Here is a 23,446-nt window from a genome sequence, read left to right as displayed (position 1 = left end):
CTCAGCCTTAATGACCCAACCTCAACACGGTCTCTATGGTAAAGAATGCCACAGATTCACAACCCTCAGAGAGAAACAAAAATCCTCTGCATCTCTGTCTTATGGGTGACCCCCTTACTCTACAATTATACCTTTTGGTCGTAGACTCTTCCACAAAGGGAAACAACCTCACTACATCGACCCTGGGAATCTCGTACATTTCAGTAAGGTCACCTTTCATTCTTCTAAACTCCAGTGAGTATGAACCCAAACCACTCGCCCTCTCCTTATAAGCAAATCCTTCTATGCTGGCGATCAGCCCCAATGAACCTTTCCTGAACCGCCTCCAATGCCAGTCTAATACTGGGTAAATAAGTCATCAACAGAATTGTTGAGCAGTTATCCGGTGAATGTGTTCACTGTTGAAGACATAACAAATATCCCAAAAATACTTGTATATCAAGGCATGTTAATTTGGAACTTTTTACAAACATCACGGAAGTAGTACTGTGAAGCTTAGTTGAACAAAAGGATGATTCGTCATCAGGACCTGATAGACTTCATCACAGAGTATTAAAAGTAGTCACTGCTGAGATAGTAAGTACATTGGTTACAATTTTCCAAAGTTCCCTAGGTTCTGCATCAGATTGTAAAATGGTTGGTGGATTCAGGAAAGGAGCAAGACTGCAGGAAACAATAGGCAGTTAGCTGTAGGTCTGTCTTAGGAAAAATTCTATAATCTATTATTAAGGTGGAAGCAAGGCACTTGGAGAATCTTAATTCAATCACTCAGAGTTGACACGGTTTTGTGAAAGGGAAATCATCTTTGGCTGATATATTGGAGTTCTTGAGGAAATGAGAGGCAACATGGATAAAGATGTGGTGTACTTGAATTTCCTAAAAGCATTCGATAAGATGTCACATCACAGATTACAACAATAACTAAACACAAACGCAACAAAACCAGAGCTCGTGGGGTGGGGAGCGACACATTCACATGGATACAGGATTGGTCAGCAAACAGGTAGCAGATCTGAAGAATAAGCAGGTCATTTTTGAACTAGCAGGATGTAACTAGTGTCACAAGGATTAATATTGGAACCTCAACTAGTTACAATTAATAACAATAATTTGGCTGAAGGCACCAAATGGTGTTAAATTTGCTGATGACACAAAAATAGATACGAGAGTAAGTTGTAAAGGTGACATAAGGAGTTTGCAAAGGGATATACTATAAATAGGTTAATTGAGTGGGCAAACATTTGGCAGATGGATGAAAATGTGGAAAAATATGAGCTTGTACATTTTGGCAAGAAGAACAGAAAAGCAGCATTTTATTTTAATGGAAAGAGTCTGAAGAACTCTGTGGGATCTTGATGTCCTTCTACATGAATCACAAAATGTTAGTACGCAGATACAGCAGGTGCTGCCTGCCCTGCTGCGCTTTTCCAGCAACACATTTCCATCTCTGTTTCTACTTATTCCCAATGGATTAGAATACAAAATAAGGAGATGCTTCGCTGCAGCCGAACAGCATGTTGGGTAGACCACATCTGGAGTTCGGTTACAGTTTTAGATCCTTTGCTTAAGAGTGGCTATAACTGCATTGGAAGCACTTCAGAGTAGTTTCGATTGATGGATTTGTGGGCTGAAGGTATTAGGAAGAAAAGTTGAGCTGGGGTTTAGAATAATGAGAGCGGATGTTACTGAAATATGTTAAGATCTTGCGTTGTCAAGGTGGATACTGAGAGGATGTTTTCCTTTATGTGAGAGACAAGAACTAGGGGATACAGTTTAACAATAAAGAGACTCACACTTTTTCTCTCAGAGAGTCATGAGAACGTAGAATTCTCTTCCATAGAGAGTAATGGAGGTTGAGTCATTCAATTTTTTTTAAGGCTGCATTTGATATTGAGGGGAGGCAGTAAAGTGCAGTTGAGGCCACAATCAGTTCAGCCACATTCATATCAAATGACAGAGCCGGCTCAAGGCACCATACGGCCTACTCAGGCTCTGAGTTTCTATGGTGAGTGAATGAAATAAGCTTTTATGGAGAAGGTGTCCCACAAGTTAAAACAATTGTGAGGAGAAATTCCACAGTCTAACACAGTCCTATCATCCTTTCCAATTTATGCACTTGTCTTAATTTAACTGTTGTCAGGAGAAGCAAGAATTACACATGTTGCTAAATAATGTGACCTGAAGTGCTAGAGAGCTTCAAGTGTGATTAACCCACATTCACCACAAGGGCACTGAATAAGCTCTGCAGACAGACTCCCACACCTCTAGTTAAAAGGCTTCACTTTAAAATAAAGTCCAACGTTTTCAACTCTGCTGTCCCTTCAGCATTGCCTCCCCCTGCCCCATCCCCACCAAGGGAGATTCAGCTCAGCAGCCTTGATCATTCTGTGAATTACTTCATTTTGTGGGTTACTCCTCTCGAGATGTACTGGATGGCAATAAAACCATGAGCCTGTAGCTGCAATCGTCTTGTGATGTTTGAATCTTCCAGGAAATCCATCCACATAATTTTCAGCATCAGGTAGCCTGAGGTTGTACTCTAGAGTGCTGCAGCCTCTTCAGTGTGCCAAGCTAATAAAACCTTCAGTAAAACTAAGAATGAAGGTCACAGAAGAACTGATGTAATAGCCCTTTCAACTGAATTTAAAAGCAAGGCCACTGTAATGTGAAGCTGGGAGATATTGAAAGGAGGCATCTGGAGCGATGGTTAATGCATACACCGTTACAAAGGAAAGCATCCTTTGTAATCTCAGGTGTTTGTCGTGAGTAAATGTAACATTAAATCTTTAAGAAATCTGCAAGCATTTGATAGGAAAGTGGATTCTTTTGTCTATGTACTGCTACAAAATTCACACTCTGAACAAAAGCCTTTTCTCCAGGTGCCTCTTTCCTATTCTTTGCCTAACACTGTATTTCTCATTTCTTGGTTGACACTCACTTTTAAATTCAGCTGAAAGGGCTGTTACATCAGTTCTTCTGTGACCTTCATTGTGTGTGGGAGTATATGTGTGAGCCGGCGTGTGTGTTTGTAATCATGTGTGTAATTGTGCGTGTGTGTAAATGTGTGCACTTATGTGTCTGTCTGCCAAGTGTGTATGCATGTCTATATATGAATGTGTGTGTGAAGGTTCTGGGTGTGTTTGTTTATGTGCACTTGCATATGTTTGTGTATGCGTGTGGTTATGTATACCTGTACTATCTGTGTGTGTGTGGTTATGTGTACCTGTACTATCTATGTGTGTGTGGTTATGTATACCTGTACTATCTGTGTGTGTGTGGTTATGTGTACCTGTACTATCTATGTGTGCGTGGTTATGTATACCTGTACGATCTGTGTGTGTGTGTGTGATTATGTATACCTGTACTATCTGTGTGTGTGTGGTTATGTGTACCTGTACTATCTATGTGTGTGTGGTTATGTATACCTGTACTATCTGTGTGTGTGTGGTTATGTGTACCTGTACTATCTATGTGTGCGTGGTTATGTATACCTGTACGATCTGTGTGTGTGTGTGTGATTATGTATACCTGTACGATCTGTGTGTGTGTGTGTGATTATGTGTACCTGTACGATCTGTGTGTGTGTGGTTATGTATACCTGTACTATCTATGTGTGTGTGGTTATGTGTACCTGTACTGTCTATGTTGTCTGTGCATCTGGGTGCATGTATGCATGAGCGAGTGTGTAACTCAAGTGTGTGAGCCCTGTGTATGGGTGTGTCCACACATGAGCGTGTGTGTGTATGTGTGGCCGCACGTGCAGGTGAGGTGTATCTAAGTGCATGTGTATTTACATTCTGTTCAACCAGGACAAATCAAAGAATAAGATATAACAAGGATCGATTTGAGGCTATCCATTTTGAGCAAAAACAGGAAGGGAAAGGATTATTAGAATGGCGATAGATTGGGAAAGGGGGAGTTGTGACGAGACCTGGATGTCCTTGCAGATCAGTTGTTGAAAGTAAGTGTGCAGATACAGTAGGTGGTGAAGATAGCAAATAGGTATGTTCACCTTCATTGCAAGAGGATTCAAGTACAGGAGCAGGAATGTCTTGCTGCAATTGAACAGGGCTTTGGTGAGACCGCATCCAGTGTATTGTGTTCCATTTTCGTCTCCTTATCGGAGGAAGGATGTTCTGGCTATGGGCAAAATGTAATGAAGGTTTAACAGACTGATTCCTGGAAAGGTAGGGGTTTGCACCACCCCGCACTGCCCTCAAAGCAGCTGGAGAGGCATAGGGACAACACATCCATCCTAGGACTAGCCAAACAGAGTTAACCATAAGAATTCCTAGAGCATGGCATTCCAACTGGAACTCTACCAACAAACACATTGACTTAGACCCCATTTACCACCCCCTGAGAGAAAGAACAGGAAATAACAATATCACATGAAATGACATCACTACAGGAAATGACATCACTGATCCAAGGAAACCTAAACACAGAAATAGAAAGTGGGCTATATCACCAGTGCTTCACCGGAGGCTCACTGATGATGGTACCTGGTATGGTGATGAAATGTCTAAAAATGAACCTTCCAGCTCAGTGAGCAAACTTACATCCAGAACCACAACCTGAGCTACAAATCTTTTCAAAACTCGGGTGTAGAGACTGTCACATATCTCCCATTGAACTATGCCTTTGCAAAGGAAGTCTGGAGAGAATGATGCTGTGGTTTTTGTCAAGGTCAGCCTGAGCAGTTCTGTGATATGGACTCTGTGCTCTATAGTCTGATCCCGAGATAAACATAAACTGAGCCTGGAAGGCCATCAACTCAATGAAAGATGCTCTTTCGTCTACCCGAAATTCATTGATCTTCCAGAACAAGGGGTTGACCCTGACCGAGTGTTGCTGACTGGCACAGTCTAAGGTCCAGCACGACATGCTGAGGGATGCCATAAAGTTTGGAAAGCTGTGGCCAAGGCGCAGTGAGGAAAGACCACTATATAAGGTCATTCTGACGAAGTTAAATGGGGGTCCATTCAGTTATCAGACCCCTCTCATGTCTCAAATGTATGTAAATATAGTATTTTATAAGTAAGAAATGCCTTGGGTATTTTGAAACTGTTGGTAAAGTCCAACTCAAATGTTTGTTTATTCTCATTATGAAAAGACTGTCAGAATTGAACTGCTTTAGTGACGATGTTTGTCTGTAAAGAATTTTATGAATAAAGTATATTTTTGAAATAAAGAAGTCCATTCGGTTATCGAAGTCTCCTGGTGCCTCAAATATATGTAAATAGTATCTTGCATAAGTAAGAAATGTCTTTTGGGTTGTTGGAACTGTCAGCAAAGTCAAACTCCAATGTTTATTTGTTTTCCACATACAAAGACGGTATAGAACTGAACTGCTTTAGTAAACGTATGTATATAAAAATGTTTATGAATAAAGTATATTGTTGAAATAAAAAACGTTGATGAGCTGGAGTCTGAACTTTAAATACTGTGACATATCAGGGAGGGAGAGAGTTACCTGGACGCTGTGTTTTAGGAGACAGTTATACACCTTAGATTAACTACCTAGAATTCGGTTAGTGGTCAGGAACAGGAGGGTGTGAATCCACAGCACGGCAGGATCCAGGAAATAGTGCTGAAGGAGCCTCAGTTCTTCGGCCTAACAGGTTTGAGATTCTTGCTCCCCTGTGTGGATGAGAGTGGGTGTTGTAGGAAGGGTGAGCAAACTAACCATTGCACCTTGGTACAGGGAGTCATTCAAGAGAAATGTAGTTGTAATCAGGGATAGTATAGTCAAGGGTATAGACACTATTCCCTGTGACCAGGATCGAGAGTCCAAAAGGCTGTGGTATCTGGATTCAGGATATCTCATCTGGGCTGCAGAAGAACATAAAGTGGGAAAGGAAAGCTCCAGTTGTCACGGTCCATGTAGATACTAATAACATATTGTAAAAAGAGGGAAGAGGTTCTGCTGAGGCAATTATGAGAAGCTAGGGGCTAAATTAAGAAGCAGAACCAGCAAAGTATTAGTCTTCAGATTATCACCTTAGCCATGAGCTAATTGGCACAGGCTCAACAAGATTAAAGAGGTATATGCGTGGTTCACATAATGATGTGGAAATTCATATTTGTGGGACTGTATCAGTACTGGGGAAGGAGGGAGCTGTTCCAATGGGATGGGCTCCACCTGAATCATGCTGGGACCAGCGTCCTGGAGAATCATATAACTAGGGCTATAGATAGGGCTTCAGACTAAATAGTGGGGGATTGAGTTTAGTTACGTGAAACATTACAAAATCAATGGTAAAGGAAAAGATAGGATTGCTGATGAGTGATGGGATAGACTAGAAAATAAATGGAAGGGGCAGAATGTGTGAATGTCACATTGTACCAAGGAACCATAAAAGTTCCTCGATAAATTTAAAGATTTGGCATCTTCATGCACAAAGCATTTGGAATAGGGCAGATGAACTAATGGCAAAAATCAAAGAGACAAGGACTTTGAACTAGTTAAACTGGGGGGAAGGTTCAAGAGAGGTTATCAAAATTTCCAGAACAAGTTATAGGTCACTTAGTATATGGAAATGGTCAGAAATTTAACTTCAAGCACAGCAAACAACTATGAGAGGATATGGTCAACACAGGACTGATGGTGTTGTACTTGAATGCATGCATGATTTGGAGATGCCGATGTTAGACTGGGATATACAAAGTTATAAATTACACAACACCAGGTTATAGTCCAACAGGTTTAATTGGAAACACACTAGCTTTCGGAGTGCTGCTCCTTCATCAGATGGTTGTGCTGTTGAAGGAGCAGCTCTCTGAAAGCTAGTGTGTTTCCAATTAAACCTGTTGGACTATAACCTGGTGTTGTGTGATTTTTAGCTTTGAATGCATGCAGTATACAAAACACGATAAATGAACTTGTAGTGCAGATTGGTGTGTGCAATGTTGTGTACATCACAGAGATGTGTCTTCAAGTGGGTCAGGGCTGGGAACTAAATATCCAAGGCTATGTGTTCTATCAAAAGGAATGGCAGATGAGCAATGGGGGTTGGGTAGCCTTGTTAGTAAGAAATGAAATTAAATCAATAGCTAGAAGCTATATAGGGTCAGAAAGCATAGAATCTGTGTGGGTAGCGTTAAGGAGCCACAAAGGGAAAAAAACACCCTGATGGAAGGCATTTACAGGCCTCTGGCAGTAGTCAGAATATGGAGCAGAAAATAAATCAGGAGACAGAAAAGGCAAGTAAGAAGGGCACTATTACAATGATTATGGGGGACTTCAACATCAGCTGGACTGGGAAAATCAGGTTGGTAGTGGATCCCAAGAAAAGGAATTCGTGAAATGTCTACGACATGGTTTCTTGGAGCAGCTTGTGGCTCAGTCCAGCAGGGGACAAGGAATTTCTGGATTTGGTGCTGTGTAATGAGGTAGACTTGATAAGGGAGTTTAAGGTGAAGGGACAGCATAACATTGGTAGTGGCCCTACCCCTGGACAGAAGTTCAAGTCCTACTTGCCCCAGACACAGGTGGTAATGTGTCTGAACCAGCTTGATTTAAAATGTCTAAAAGCAAACCAGAAAACATATCATGTGGTGAAGATTTGTGGGAAGCCAGAGAATTGGGAAACCTTTAAAAACCAGCAGAGGACAACTTAAAAAAGTAGTGAGGGGGGAGAAGATGAAAAGTGAGAGTAAGCTATAAAAGAAGATTGCAAGAGCTTTTTAAATATATAAAAGGTAAGAGAGTGACAAAAGTGGACACTGGACCACTGGAAAATAAGGCTGGAGAAGTTGTAATGGGGAAGTAGTAAAGAAATGACAGAGGAATTATAAATAAGTACTTTGAATCCATCTTCATGATGGAAGACACTAGTAGCATACCAGAACTTCAAGAGAGTCAGGGAGCAGAGGTGGGCAGAGTAGCCAGCATTAGGGAGAAGGTGTTGGAGAAGCTGAAAGGTCAGCAGATGGATAAATCACCTGGATAGGTTGGATAGATCCCAGGGTTCTGAAGCAGATAGCTGAGGAGGTTGTAAAGGCACTTGTGTTGATCTGTCAGGAATCATTAGAGCTCGGGAGGGTTCCAGAGGACTGGAAAATGGCTAACATAACAACCCTGAATAAGAAGGGATGGATGCAGCAGACAGGAGATTACAGACTGTTTAGCCTGACTGCAGTTGTTGGTAAGATTTTAGAGTGCGTTGTTAAAGACGAGATTCAGAGTTCCTAGAAGTGCATGGTAGAGTCAGCATGGCTTTGTCAAAGGGAGGGCAGGCCTAACAAATCTGACATCACCAATTCACCGACGTTGAAGCCGTCGTCACTTCAGTCACCGCCAGATTGCCGCCACAGCCACGAGGAATAAACCAGAGTCCCCGCTGAAACCGATGCACCGCTGCCAGGAGGGACGGACCAGACCCACTGATGACGAAGCCTTCAATAAAGCCACGGCCACTGAGGCCATGAGGAAGGGACACCCAGATCCATCACGCTGCTGTCACCTCGCAACCGTCTTCCTCCACCACAACCACGGCAAAGAAGGAAAGGTGGGCTTTCACACAAAAGAGAAATGAAGAAACAAAACAAAAAACAAACAAAGATACATGTGGCCAGCCAGGTGAGCAGGAGCATACGGCTACAAAGCCTAAATATTTCCCACACTGGTGGTGCCACCAAGGGTTTTAATGGCCGTACCTCAGGGGCCTGCAACTTCTCTCTGTCCATCTCTCTGTCTCACTCATTCTCTACTCATTGCAATCAGTCCTTCCTGCTGTAACATCAGCACTCAGTCAGTAATCCTCAGAACATCACACTTAAAATGGCAGAGTATGACTCCAAAGCCTGAGCTCGTCCATTCCTTCCATTTCTTTTTGTCTTTTTCCTCTTTTTGTGTTTATTTTCTTCCTCTTCTTTTATTTTCTCTGTATTTACCTCCACTCCTCGGAGAGTATCAGTGGTGGAGAGTTGAGCCAGTGTGGACTCAGTGTGCGTTGAGGTAGCCTGACATGGACTCCCTGCTTTAGAAAGACTGTAATGCTGATCTTATACCTTTACTTCTTTATTTTTCTAATTTATACCAAAGATTTTGTATCTTTTGAACCTTTGTACCTAGCTTTATAAGACGTGTGATGCTGATCTTTTAACTTTATTTCTTCATTTTTAAAAATTTATATCTAAGATTTTGTACCTAAGATGGTGCCGAAAATAGTGACTTTGTACATTTTTGGCTGTACTCACGTATCCCTGTCTGTGAATACATGTGACAATAAACCGACTTCTAATTCTAATTCCCTTGGTCCTTCTAAGCTCCTAAACCACCAGCCTACACATAAACTCAGAGAGATGTTGACAAAGGTCTTGATCAGGATAAATGCAAGATTGCACGAATTGGCCAATTTGTTACAACAGGGGAAAGCATTGGATCAATGGTTTCTCTATGTCAACACATTGGCCATTCAGGGTCAGCTTGGGAACCAATCAGCACATTTTCTCCTGTAGTTGAGTTATAGAGATTTTACAGCATGGAAAAAGGCCCTTAACCCATTGCATCTATGCAAATCATCAAGTATTTGTCTATTCTAATCCCATTTTTTAGTACTTGGCCCATAATCTGTTATGCTATTATTAATAGTTATGATATTTTGAAATTTGGCATTTTTGCTTTCATCTTGATGAGTCCAAGATGAAAAGCTTTGGCAACATAGCTTAGATTTCAGCAATACTCAGGATTTGTATTACCAAAAACACAAAGCTGACACCTTCTTCCAAACACTGGGAACAAGACTTACTGCTCGAGCCTATTCGACCACCCCATTATATCATGGTTAGACTATATGCCAACTTCATCTATCCATCAGTAGTAGGGGTGTGGAATGGGCTACCTGCAACAGTAGTAGACTCACCAACCTTAAGGGCATTTAAATTATCATTGGATAGGCATATGGACAAGAATGGAATAGTGTAGGTTATATGGGCTTCACATTGGTTCCACAGGTTAGCGCAACATTGAGGGCCGAAGGGCCTGTACTGTGCTGTAATGTTCTATGTTCTATCATTGATCCTATCCCTCCATCCTTTTACCTAACAAAAATGTATCGATTTTAGTCTGTAAGATTTTTATTGACTCCAGAGCTTTTCCAGGAAGAAAGTTTCAGATTTCCTTAACCATTTGTGTGGAAAATAAGATTTTCCTGATTTCACTGCTGAACTACCTGTCTCTAATTTTAAGATCACACATCCCTTGTTTTGAATTTCAGGGTAATAAGATCCCTGTAACTAGCCTGTCTGAATTTTCTTGTATGATTTTGTACCTGACCTGCTGAAGTCAATGAAGTACAAGCCATGTTTAAGCAACCTTTCCTCTTAAATTAACACTCAAACCCTAATAGTAGTCTGGTGGATATGCTCTGCACTCCCTCAAAGGTCAGTGTAGTGAGGTAAAGTGCCCAGGGCTTGACTTAGATGAAATGGCCCAACAGAGGCCTGTATGCTGTCATACTTTATTTCCACTTGGACAATCCTGGACATTGATTCAGCTTGCTCAGAGCCAGCTCTTAGAGTGAATAGAATCTCTAACACTCCCGTTTACATCTGTCAGCCAGAGCTCCCTGACTGAACCGGATTAACAGCCCCAATCAGGGAACTCATATCCTATGAGGTGCGCCTTGTTACAACTACTACATTAGACACCTGTCTATCTTAATCCCATTATTTTATTAATTTTTGTGGTTCCATTGTGCTCAAATAATTTCTTTCCTCAATTTACTTTTTGTTTCCCTTATGTCAGTGTTATTTATCTCTCATCTGTATTGTAAAAATAGAATATATAGTGTTTTTTGTCAACGAGTCTACCATTCTATTATTGTCCATTATAATATCTCCTGTTTACTGGGCCTACAATCACCTTTACCACTCCCAGTCTCTTAATCTTATTTCATATATCTTTGCTATTTATTTCAATACAGTTTGCAAACTTTAATCATTTTTCTTTTTTGTATTTCTTTGTTGCTGTCTCAATCTGTTGGCATTCTCCCACACCTTGTGCTTGTGTGCTGGTTTTCATTTGATACTGTCTGTTACTTCATTCGCTGGCCTGGCTTGCTTTGCAGCACCAGTGAAGGATTTGCCTGGCAGAGCAAAAGACTGCTTTGTATTGTACCCAAAAATATCATTGAATATTTCTCATTGTAAATCTGTAGATTTACTTATTAGCTTACTGCAATCAATTTACTCATTGTCCCTCTGAAATTCACCTCGTGATAAATGTGAAGTCTTGGTTTATCAGCTTTTACCAAAATCCAACATCAAATTTTATTATGGTCACTATCTCCAAGATGTTTCCTTATCCTCAGATTGTTAATTAGTTGTGGCTCACTATTCAAGCCTAAATTGAGTAATGGCTGTTCCTGAGTCAGTTCTAAAACATTTTGTTCTAGAAATTCATCCAAATACCTTTCAGATCAATATCTTCACTGTACATCACCTTCTGTACGAAAATAATATTTGTCCATTATAATTAAATTGTTCTGCTCCACAATTTCAATTAGACATCCCTCTCACTATATTAAAGTTATGTCAGGAAGTTGTCTTCATTGTTTCATAGAATATTGCTGTCACTAGCAAGGTCAGTATTTGTGGCCCATCCTTAACAGCCCTTGAACTGTGCAGTTTGCTAGTTCCAACAGGAGTTAAAGGTCAACTTTTACACTGTGTATCTGAAGCCACATGTGGGTCAGATTGGGAAGTCACACGCCGGCAAATTCCTTCATTAAAGGGCATTAGTGAAACCAATGCGTTCTTACAACAATTGGTGATAGTTGCCATGGTTACCATGACTAAAACTGGCCTTATATTCCATTGATTAAATAAATTTAGTGCTACCGGCTGGGGTAATGGGATTGTCTTTGAGAAGGTGACAGTGAGCAGCCTTCTTAAACCACTGCTGGGTAGGACGTTGGAAGTTTGACCGAGTAACAATAAAGGAACAGGGGACTTAGGGATTCTGAAGCCTCACACCGCGAAGATTAATCCTTTCTGCCCACAGTTACTGGCTGATGTGACAGTCACATTCCCAAGTCAGGATGGTGTGTGGTTTGGAAAGGAATTGTAGGTGGTGTTGTTCCCATGTATCTGAAGCCCTTGTCCTTCTATGTGGTGGAGGTTTCAGGTTTGGTAAACATTGTTGAAGGAAGCTTTGCAAGTTCCTGTTGCACATTTTGGAGATGGTACACACTGCTGCTGCGGTGTGTGCCAATGTTGGGGGGAATGAATGTTTAAGGTGATGAATGAGGTGCAAGTAAATTGGGCTCTGTTGCCTTGAACAGGGTCGAGCTTCTCAAGTGTTGTTGGAGGTTTCCTCGTCTAGACATGTCAGGGACTAACCTTGTAACTTTTGGCTTAGTGGTGATGGAAAGAATCTGGGGAGTCAGGTATTGTCTGTGGAGTCTATCACATTCTGAGCTGCTCTATGGTCACAGTATTTTTTTATGTAGTAAATTTCTAGTCATTGCAAGCCGATTGAAACTGCCTCCTTGGTTAGATGGACACTGTTTGCATTACCCCTATTAATGCCTTTCCTCATTCTCCATGAACACAAGTCAAAAACAGGAAGCAACCTGTAAACGGAGAGCAGAAAATGCTGAGAATGCACAGAGCAGCTAAATCAGGACTTGCTGAGGGAAGTAGCAGGTTGATACCAGGAGGCCAATTCCCCCAAACAGGACAGCCCTGTAAGGAATGGCACCAATGCCATGAGCTGGTTATAACAACATGTGCCCACAGCATGAGATTCCACACCAATGCTGTTGCTATCTGGGAGTGTCCCGTAGAAAATCATCACTGGAGATGGGTGACACTGAAGGCTCACACAGTGAATATTGACTGGTGTCTGATTGACCTTCTTTACATTGAAGGAGGAGAAAATGAGGACTGCAGATGCTGGAGATCAGAGTCGAAGAGTATGGTGCTGGAAAAGCATATCCGAGGAGCAGGAGAATCTGTCAGGCAGCATCCGAGGAGCAGGAGAATCAACGTTTCGGGTCTTGATGAAAGGCTTTTTGCCCAAAACATCGATTCTCCTGCTCCTCAGATGCTGCCTGACCAACTGTGCTTTTCTAGCACCACACTCTTCTACTTTACTTTGAAAACATTATAACAGAGACATGGCAGAGAATGAGGCCATTTGATCCATTGAGCCCATTCTTGGCAAGCCATTGATCAATCCAGTCTTAGTGCCTCTGCCCCACAAATCTATCTCACTTAATGTCCACTTTATTTCATCTGTAAATCACTGATGGTTTCAACTTCCAACCCTCTCATGGGCAGTCCGTTTCAGGTCTTTTTCACTCATGTTAGCCTTTGTGTATCTTGCACAAAGCCTTGAATCTGTGTCTCCTATTCCTCGCATGACTGGCTACAGGATCAACTTTTCCTTGCATGCCTTGTTTAACCTTACACATGCAAACCACCTTCGTCTGTGTCATCTCCCTTCATAATTTAGGTATCAGGTATCCAGGTATCATTCTGGAATGTACTGCAAACCCTCCAGTTACTTGGCATGTGTTTCTGAGTATCATGACTGCATTATACTCACATTGTACTCACTGTTACACAGATAGCAGCACATTGTGTGCAAACTGAAAAGATTTGCTGGATGCATGTGATAATTGATGAAGTCGCCATATTCCCGCTCTCTCATTAGAGAGACGATTGGCCAGTGGGTAATCTGAGGGTTTAACCACGCCTCAGGTGAGGTTAGAAAGAGAGCCCTTCAGCCACTGCAGGAATTGAACCCACACAGGTGGAATCACACTGCATCACAAACCAGCCACCCAGCCATCCAAGCTAACCAGCCCACCTTGAGGAAACACTGCCGTGAGTGTACGTGCACATACAGGCAGAGGGCAGCACTGAACCTTCACGCAGGTCTCTCCCTCCCCATTGCCACATTGTTTTAAGAGTTTCTCACCAGTCGTAATCCATGACAGCAATGATGACGTTGACATGGTCCATATTCTCGTTGGGAATGTCAAACACCAGGGCCTCATTGTATACTGGGTTCAGTGTGTTCTTCTTTATTGACGTCTTCCGCTTCTTCAGACGCCTCCCCTCACAGATCAATGACGCCTTCACATAGGGATCTGTAAACAGAGAGGGAGGGATGGTGGGTTGGATGACAACCAGGCCAGAGCCCTCCATTTCTTGATACTTTACATTCTGCAGGGCATTCACCCCTATGTCACACAGCATCCAAACCCAAAACAAAATTCTGCGAACTACTACTGCCCTCTAACTGAGTAAAGACATGCCCTAATATGGAGCTCATCTTGCAATCCCCACATATTATTTCCGTCCTGCACTGATAAATCGACTGAGCTGTAATTAGCCTCGGCATCTTCAGATTGGGAAGGGTGAAACTGAGAAGGTGAAGAGTCCCTTTCCTGAATGGAAGCTATAGGAGCAGGCCATTCAGTCCCTCTAGCCTTTCCCAAATTAATTTCAGTCAGAATCAATCTGGACTTCAACTCCTTGACTTGCCCTTTTACTCATTTCCCTTAATACCCTTAGGCAACAAGAATCTATCAATTTAATTGAAAATACCCCCATGCAGCATCTATGGCTATTTTATGAGAGAAGGTTTTTCTTCATTTCTGATGCAAGCCCTTGTAACCTCTGATCAAATGGGAGCATGTGCAGGGGTCAGAGGTCTAAGCTCACACAGGGTCACTTTGGTTCGGATACCAGGGGAGCTGACAGCATCTGGTCGTCCACTTTGGCAACAAGAAAAGAAAAACAGATTATTATTTAAATGGTGCAAGACTGCAGAATACTATGATGAGAGGAAACTGCATGCCATTGTACATGAATCACAAAATGTTAGAATGCAGGCTCTGCAGATAATTAGGAAGATAAATGGAGTGATAACCTTTATTGCTGGGGGAATGGCATATAAATAAAACATAGAACATAGAAACGTACAGCACAGAACAGGTCCTTAGGCCCACAATGTTGTGCCGAGACTTAATCCTAATGTATAGTAACTTAACCTACGTACCTCTGAACTCACTGCTATCCATGTGCAGTAGGGAAGACTTCCTACTACTGTACAGGGTATTGATAGAACCTAAATTATAGAACCATTGGTATTCAGTCTCACAAGTTTGCTCTGCCATTCATTAGGACAATGGCTGATCATCCACTTTAATGCCTTTCGTCCCACACTATTACATATCCCTTTGCGTCACTAGAACTTGGAAATCTGTAAAGATAGAGGGTTTCCAGCACCCTCGAGGGTAGAGAATTGCAGATTCACAACTCTGAGTGAAAACAAATTCTCATTTTCGTCCAAATTGGCTTCCCCTGATTTTCAAATTGTTCTGCTGATTCTAGACTCCCCAACCAGGAAACATGTCTTACCTGGACCTACTATTCCTGGCTCCTGAACATTTTGTAGGCTTTAGTGAGATTCTCTCTCTTTCTTCAAAACTCTAGCTCTATCTTTGCAGCAGGAGCAGTGAGAGCGAGCACCAGGAGGCTGCTGGGAAGGCAAACTGATCCTTTAATAACATATGTCGTGAGTAGGTGGAGCGCATGCTGAGCAGGAGGGGACACGGGACTGCTGAGTAAGTGATGGAATATATTTGTGTGGTTGCTTTACGTGAAACACTACTCAGGTAGTGTCTCCCACTCATCCTCCTCGTCCTCTAACCAAAAAATAAGGTTCTGTGCGCTGATTCGGTAAGGTTACTAATTTTTTTGATAGTCTCTTTGGGAATTCAGAACAGTGGGAATGGGATGTTAGGGCAGTTGCATGTTCCTCCTGTAGGATGTGGGAGGTAAGGGTCACCACTAGGGTCCCCACTGATTTAAACTGCAGGAAGTGTACCCAACTCCAGCTCCTCGGAAACCATGTTAGGGAACTGGAGCTGGAGCTGGATGAACTTTGGATCATTCGGGAAGCGGAGGGGGTGATAGAGAGGAGTTATAGGGAACTAGTCTCCCCTCAGGTACAGGAAGAAGGTAGATCTGTTACAGTCAGGGGACGGAAAGGGAACAGGCAGGCAGTAGAGGGATCCCCTGTGGCCCTTCCCCTCAATAATAAGTATGCAGCTTTGGATACTGTTGTGGGGGGATGACCACTCAGGGAAAGCCATAGTTGCCAGGTCTCTGGCACTCAGCCTGGCTCTGTGGCTCAGAAGGGAAGGGGGCAGAATAGAAAAGTGCTAGTGGTACAAGACTCAGTAGTTGGAGGAACGGACATGACATGCTGTGGTTGCAAAAAGGACACCTGGAAGGTATTTTGTCTCCCAGGTGCCAGGGTCCGGGATGTCTCTGATCAAGTCTACAAGATTCTGAAGGGGGAGGGTGAGCAGCCAGAAGTCATGGTGCACACTGGCACCAATGATGTAGCTAGGAAAAGGGATGAGGATCTAAAAAGTAATTTCAGGTAGTTAGGTTGGAAGCTAAAAAGCAGGAGGAGCAGAGTAGTAAGCTCAGGATTACTACTGGTGCTACGTGCTAATGAGACGAGGAACAGGGAGCGAGTGCTGCTAAATGTGTGACTACAGGGCTGGTGCAAGAGGGACAACTTCAAAAGTATCTTGGGGTACCTTTTGGGAAGGTGGAACCTGTACATGAAGGACAGGATGCACTGAAACAGGAGGGGCAGCAATGTCCTGGGTGGGAGATTGCTAGAACACTTCGGGAGGATCTAAACTACTTTGGCAGGGGGATGGGAACCAGAGCTACAGATTAGATGAGAGGGTAGTTGTTGAGCAGGCAGGAATAGAATGTAGAGAGTCTGTCAAGAAGAATACACAGTTGATAGGGCAAAGGGATGGGTTAAAGTGAGTCTGTTTCAAAGCAAGGAGTGTCAAGAATAAGAGTGACGAACTTAGAGCATGAATCAGTACTTAGAACTACTGTGTTGTGGCCTTAATGGAGACATGGATTTCACAGGGGCAGGAATGGGTGCTGGGTGTTCCAAGGTTTAGATCTTTTAAAAAGAATGGGGGGTGGAGGGAAGTAAAAGAGGAGGGTGAGTAGCATTGTTAATTAGAGAATGCATCACAGCTGCAGAAAAGGAGGTTGTTGAGGAGGCTTTGTCTACTGAGTCAGTATGGGTGGAAGTCAGTTTTCCATTGACACCCCCCCCCACCCCCCCAAATACAGCAGATAGATGGAAGAACAGATTGGAAAGCAGATCTTGGAAAGTTATTGTTATGGGTGACTTTAACTTCCCCAATATTGATTGGAACCTCCTTCATGCAGATGGTCTGGATGGAGCCAATTTTGTCAGGGGTGTCCAGGAAGGATTCCTGGCTCAACATGTAGATAGGCTGACTGGGGGGGAGGCCATATTGGATTTGGTGTGAGGTAGTGAGCCAGGCCAGGTGTCAGATCGCTCAGTGGGACAGCATTTCGCACAACTGCCTGACCTTTATCATAGCCATGGAGAGGAACAGGAACAGACAGTACGGGAAAGGATTTAATTGGGGGAGGGGAAATTATAATGCCAATAGACAGGAGCTGTGGAGTATAAATTGGGATCATTTCTTCTACGAAAAATACATAATAGAAATGCAGAGGCTGTTTAAGGAGCACTCGTTGCAATTGTTGGATAACTTTGTCCCTCTGAGACAGATAAGGAATGGGAAGGTGAAGGAGCCTTGGATAACAAGAGAAGAGGAGCTTGTTGTCAAGAGGAAGACGGAAGCTTACTTAAGGCTGAGGGAGCAAGGATCTGGCACAACTTTAGAAGATTCCAGGGTAGCCAGGAAAGAACACAAAAATGGACGAAGAGAGCTCAGGGGAGGTACGAGAAAGCCTTCACAGGAGGGATTAGGGAAAACCCAAAAGCACTCTACACTTACGTGAGGAATAAGAGAATGATCAGAGAGAGGGGAGGTCCGATTAGGTATGGTGGAGGGAACTTATGCCTGGAGTCTGAAGAGTTGGGGATGCCTTAAATGAGTTTTTTGTTTCAGTATTCACTTGAGAAAGGGACCTTGTTAATAGTGAGAACACCGTGGACCAGGTTAATAGACTTGAGCAGATTGATATTAAGAAAGTGGATGTTCTGGAATTCCGGGAAACATCACAATAGTTAAGTCCCCAGGGACAGACTAGATATATCCAAGGTCACTACAGGAATCAAGGAATGAGATTGCTGCAGCTCTGGCGATGATCTTTGCATCCTCACTCTCCACGGGAGTACTACCGGATGTTTGGAGGGAGGCGAATGTTGTTCCTCTGTTCAAGAAAGGGAATAGGGAAATTTCTGGGAATTACAGATCAGTCTGTCTTATGTCTATGGTAAGCAAGGTACTGGAAAGGATTCTGAGATATAAGACTTATGACAATTTGGAAAACATAGTTTGATTAAAGACAGTCAGCATGGCTTTGTGAGGGGCAGATCATGCCTCACAAGCCTTAATGAGTTCTTTGAGAATGTGACGAGACAAGTTGATGAAGGTTGAGCAATGGATGTAGTGTATGTGGCTTTCAGTAAGACATGTGATTAGGTTCCCCACGGTAGGCTCATTCAGAAAGTTAGGAGATATGGGATACAGGGAAATTTGGCTGTCTGGATACAGAATTGGCTGGCCAAAAGAAGACAGCGAGTGGTAGTGGATGGAAAGTATTCCACCTGGAAGCCGGTGACCAGTGGGCTCTCACAGGGATCTGCTCTTGGGCCTCTGCTCTTTGTAGATTTTATATATGACTTGAATGAAGAAGTGGAAGGATGGGTTAGTACATTTGCCGATGACACAAAGGTCAGTGGTGTTGTAAATAGTGTCGAGGACTGTTGCAGGCTACAACAAAACATTGACAGGATGCAGAGCTGGGCTGAGAAGTGGCAGATGGAGTTTAACCTGGATTAATGTGAAGTGATTCATTTTGGAAGGTCGCATTTGAATGCTGAATATAGGGTTAAAGACAGGATACTTGACAGTGTGGAGGAACAACAGGATCTTGGAATCCATGTACATAGATTCCTCAAAGTTGCCATCCGAGTTGATAGGGTTGTTAAGAAGGTGTATGGTGTTTTGGCTTTCAAACGGGAGGATTGGGTTTAAAAGCCGCGAGGTTTTGTTGCAGCTCTATAAACCCTGGTTAGGCCACACTTGGAATATTGTGCCAGTTCTGGTAGCCTCATTATAGGAAAGATGTGTATGCTTTAGAGAGGATGCAGAGGAGATTTACCAGGATGCTGCCTGGATTGGAGAGCTTAGAACATAGAACATAGAACGTTACAGCTCAGTACAGGCCCTTCGGCCCTCAATGTTACACCTACCTGTGAAATTAATCTGATGCCCATCTAACCTACACCGTTATTATCCATATGTATGTCTAATGCCCATTTAAATGCTCTTAACATCAGTGAGTCTACTACTGTTGCAGGCAGGCCGTTCCACGCCCCTATTACTCTCTTGTCTTATGAAGAGAGGTTGAGCGAGCTAGGGCTTTTCACACTGGAGAGAAAAAGGAAGAGAGGTGACTTGATAGAGGGGTACAAGGTAATGAGAGGCATAGACAGAGTAGAAAGCCAGAGACCTTTCCCCAGGGCAAAAATAGCTGCCATGAGGAGTCATAATTGTAAGATGATTCAAGAAAGGTTTAGGGGAGATGTCAGAGGTAGGTTCTTTACACAGAGAGTGGTGGGTACGTGGAATGCACTGCCAGTGGTAGTGGTGGTGGAGGAGTCAGAGGCATTAGGGACATTTCAGCGACTGTTGGACAAGCACATGGACGGCAGTAAGTTGAGGGGTGTGTTGGTTAGGATGATCTCAGATTAAGATAAATGCTTAATTGTGGGCTGAAGGGCCTGTACTGTGCTGTACTGTTCTATGTTCTAACACAGATCCAATCTCTCTTCATAGGATAGTCTGGCACCCAAAGAACACATCTGATCAATCTTGATTGTACCTGTTCTTTGGTAGTAATAATATCCTTTCCCAGGTATCCTTTACAAGGGGACACAGCTTTAAATTGGGAGCGATAGATATAGGACAGTTGGCAGAGGTGGTTTCTTTACTCAGAGAGTCGTAGGGGCGTGGAATGCACTGCCTGCAACAGTAGTTGACTCACCAACTTTAAGGGCATTTAAATGGTCATTGGATAGGCATAGGGATGAGAATGGAATAGTGTAGGTTAGATGGGCTGCAGATCGGTTCCACAGGTCGATGGGACATTGAGGGCTGATGGGTCTGTATTGGTAGCTTTGATAATGGTGATTGTGAGTCTGCTGTAATGTTCTATGCTTTATGTAAGGGGTCCAAAGTGCACACAGGTACCCTAGTACCTAAATAACATTCTGTACAAATGGAGCAAGACTTCACTACTCTTGTACTCAAGTCCTGTTGTGATAAAGGCTAATATTCCATCAGCCTTTCTAATGGTCTACTTGTCCTGGAAACAATTCAGAGATGGTTCACCAGTCTGGTTCCTCGGGTGAAGGAAAGGTTGACTAGGTTGGGCCTGTACTCACTGCGTTTGGGAGAAAGACAGGTGACCTCAATGAAACTGACAAGATCCTGTGACAGGGTGGATACTGAAAGTAGGGAGAGTCTAGAACAAGGGGGCAGATGGTGGCAAAGGTCATTGGGGTAGAGGGCAAAAAGATGCAAAAATCGATTCGAGGTTCACGACAAAGGGGATCCTTTGTTCGCCATCTGCGTGCAGTGGTGAAATTACCTGAGAATCCAGTCAAATCCATCGCCTTAAGATTGGTGGCTTTGATAATGGTGATTGTGAGTCTGCCTGCCGTCGGGAGATAGCACAAGGAGAAGTTTATCTCACCCAGATCAGCTTTCTCCTGGGGGAAAGAGAACAACTTTAGTCAGGCAGCCAAGCATCCCAGAATACTTCACTATGGCGTTTTGACTTGACGTTGGCACAAAGGATTCAAATAGTCCTCAACTCGCTTTTCTCCTGAGGTGAAAATATTGCCAAAAGGACCAGAAGCCCACAGCAGCAGTGAATGGAATCACTGAATTGTACATTAGACTTATTCCACCAAGACTGCTCCCCCTTTCCCCTTTCTCTGACTGCAGACTGCTTGCTATTTATAACACTCCCTTTCCAGAGAGAAAGCTGGAGAAAAAGCTTATATTTCTATCACGTTTCTCCTGACCTCATAAAGCCACTTTACTGGCCAATCTTTATTCTCCCATAGGATACGGGCGCCATGGGAAGCAGCTTCAGAACAGATTAAAACCAGAAGGTGCAGGATCAGAAATAGGCCATTCAGCCCTTGAATCTGCTTTCCCATTCAATCAGATGATTGCTGATCTAATGATCCTCAACTTCAGTTTCCTGTCTTTTCCCCAGAACCCTTGATTCCACTCTTGATTAAAAAATCTATCTCAGGTTGATAGGCAACCTACAAATCCCTTCATAGCATGTCAGCAGTAAATGCAGGAGTGACTCCTAGCCCATTGTGCTAGAGTGGCTCCCCCCCAACTGAGATTCTCCTGCTCTTTGGATGCTGCCTGACCTGCTGCGCTTTTCCAGCAACACATTTTCAGCTGAGAACCTCTGGCTTCAGGTTCATAGCCTGTTCTGGGAAAAAAAAAAGAGACTGAGGAAGCAGATGTAAGATTACACTTTGCTTGCCCTGTGCTTCTCTAGATGCAGGAAACAAGGAAGAAGGTAGTATCATAGAAGGACGTGGAATTCCATTCACCAACAGGGAAAATTTAAGGAGTAGGCGGCAGCCCAGTGTGGAATGCAGTGTCACTCGCAGTCTGTCCTTGAACGAACTGTGTGGCTTGTATGGCCCATTTCAAAAGGCAGATAAGAGTCAACCACATTGTTGTGATCACATGTAGACCAGGTAAGATAAAGATGGCAGATTTCCTTCCCTAAGAGACATCAGTGAACCAAACAGCATTAAATAATAGTTCAATGGTCACTGTTATTAGTTTCATATTCCAGATTTATTGCTTGAATCTTAGATTCCACCAGCTGGGGAAGCAAGATTTGAACTCTTATCCCCAGAGCATTCGGCGAGGCTATTGGGCTACTCATCCAGTGGCATTACTATGACCCACCATTAGGGAGGCAGCTCGGTGGCTCAGTGGTTAGCACTGTTGCCCCACAGCATCAGGGATCCAGGTTCAATTTCCACCTCAGGCGACTGTCTGTGTGGAGTTTGCACATTCTCCTTTGTCTGCGTGGGTTCCCTCTGGGTGCTCCGGTTTCCTCCCACAATCCAACAGTGTGCAGGTTAAAGAGGATTGGTCGTGCTAAATTGCCCATAGTGTTAGGTGCATTAGTCGGGGGTCAGTGTAAGGTAGGGGACTGGGTGTGGGTGGGTTACTCTTCGGAGAGTCGGTGTGGACTTGTTGGGCCGAAGGACCTGTTTCCATCCTGCAGGAAATCTAATCTAATCTCTGTGTAAACTGTTATAATATAGGCTGTTTGAACAGCTGTAATAGAATCCACACTGGGCCACGGTGCGGGAGGTCCAGGGAATATCACCTTCAAACACAAAGGGAGGGACCTGTGCCCCTCCTGCCTAATTGGCACTAGCTTCTGTTTGTAGCCTTGTGCTGAGCTAGCTGGCTGACTCCTCAAGCCACCAAGACATGCACAGGGTGAAAGAGATCAGAGGTCACAGGGTTCTCACTGTCGAATACTGTCCTGAGCTCCATTGCAATGCATCCCCACCATGGTCGCACAGCTTGCCAATACCCACAATCTAGAAATAACACACAAGGAATAATCACTTCTTCTTCACTATCTCTCTACCTCGAGTCATGGGCTACTGAAGGTCGAGGGATAGTCATGGAACGTTACTTTTTAATTGGCATTGCTGGCTTAACTCATCCCTAATTGTCCTTGAGAAGATGATGGTGAGCTGCCTGCTTGAAGTGCCACAATCAAGGTGGGGGGGAGGTGCTGGCGTCATTGATACTGCCATCGGACTAATAATGCAGAAACCCAGGCTCGTGCTGTGAGGACAAGGGTTCAAATCCCACCGTAGCTGATGGTGAAATTTGAATTCAATTTTAAAAAAAGCTGGCCCATTGGTGACCATTTAACCACAGTCAGTCTGGTTCAGGGAAGGAAACCTGCCTTCCTTACTTGGTCTGGTCTATATGTGACTCCAAACCCACAGCGATGTGGTGGACTCTAGCCCTTGCCAGTCACACATAGACATCCCATTGACAATTTTTGTTTCAAGTGGTCTGGGATGATGGATATATCAGAGCCCAGTAACTTGTCCTCAGGGAGCAGAGGAAGGATCCATGATTTCTGTCCCTGGGGGTGATGGGAGGGAGGGAGTTTCAGGATTTTGAACCAAAAACACTCAGGCAACTGAAGAAGGACCTCCAGTTAAAAGACTTAATGGTCAGGTGAATAAATCACCTGGAGGTTTGTAATTTTCTGGAATTTGCTTTGTAAACATGAGTACTAACATGATGCTAAAAATGGAAACTGAGAAGCCTGAAGGATATACCTTCGGGTGTTTTGG

The 23,446-nt window shown here is 43.4% G+C and overlaps 1 protein-coding gene across 2 annotated transcripts in view; it reads right to left on the bottom strand.

Moving 5' to 3' along the window:
- The window catches only part of syt3 (synaptotagmin III), a 107,266-nt gene that overhangs the window by 13,567 nt on the left and 70,253 nt on the right, over positions 1-23,446 (bottom strand). Inside the window, exons 5-6 of one of the 2 annotated variants that reach the window (XM_043679639.2) lie at positions 20,662-20,782; positions 13,934-14,105 (exon numbers count right to left, since the gene is read on the bottom strand). In XM_043679639.2, the coding sequence (XP_043535574.1) occupies positions 13,934-14,105; positions 20,662-20,782 (293 nt within the window). The remainder of the gene's footprint in view (positions 1-13,933; positions 14,106-20,661; positions 20,783-23,446) is intronic. The other variant, XM_087978267.1, reaches the window with a different exon arrangement.

Source organism: Chiloscyllium plagiosum, unplaced genomic scaffold (genome assembly GCF_037043375.1).
Source record: "Chiloscyllium plagiosum isolate Xiang-an unplaced genomic scaffold, Cpla_swu_hap1 HiC_scaffold_33, whole genome shotgun sequence".
Lineage (NCBI taxonomy): Eukaryota > Metazoa > Chordata > Chondrichthyes > Orectolobiformes > Hemiscylliidae > Chiloscyllium > Chiloscyllium plagiosum.
Note: the sequence above shows the minus strand (reverse complement) of the source record. Positions and strands in the feature narration are given on the sequence as shown.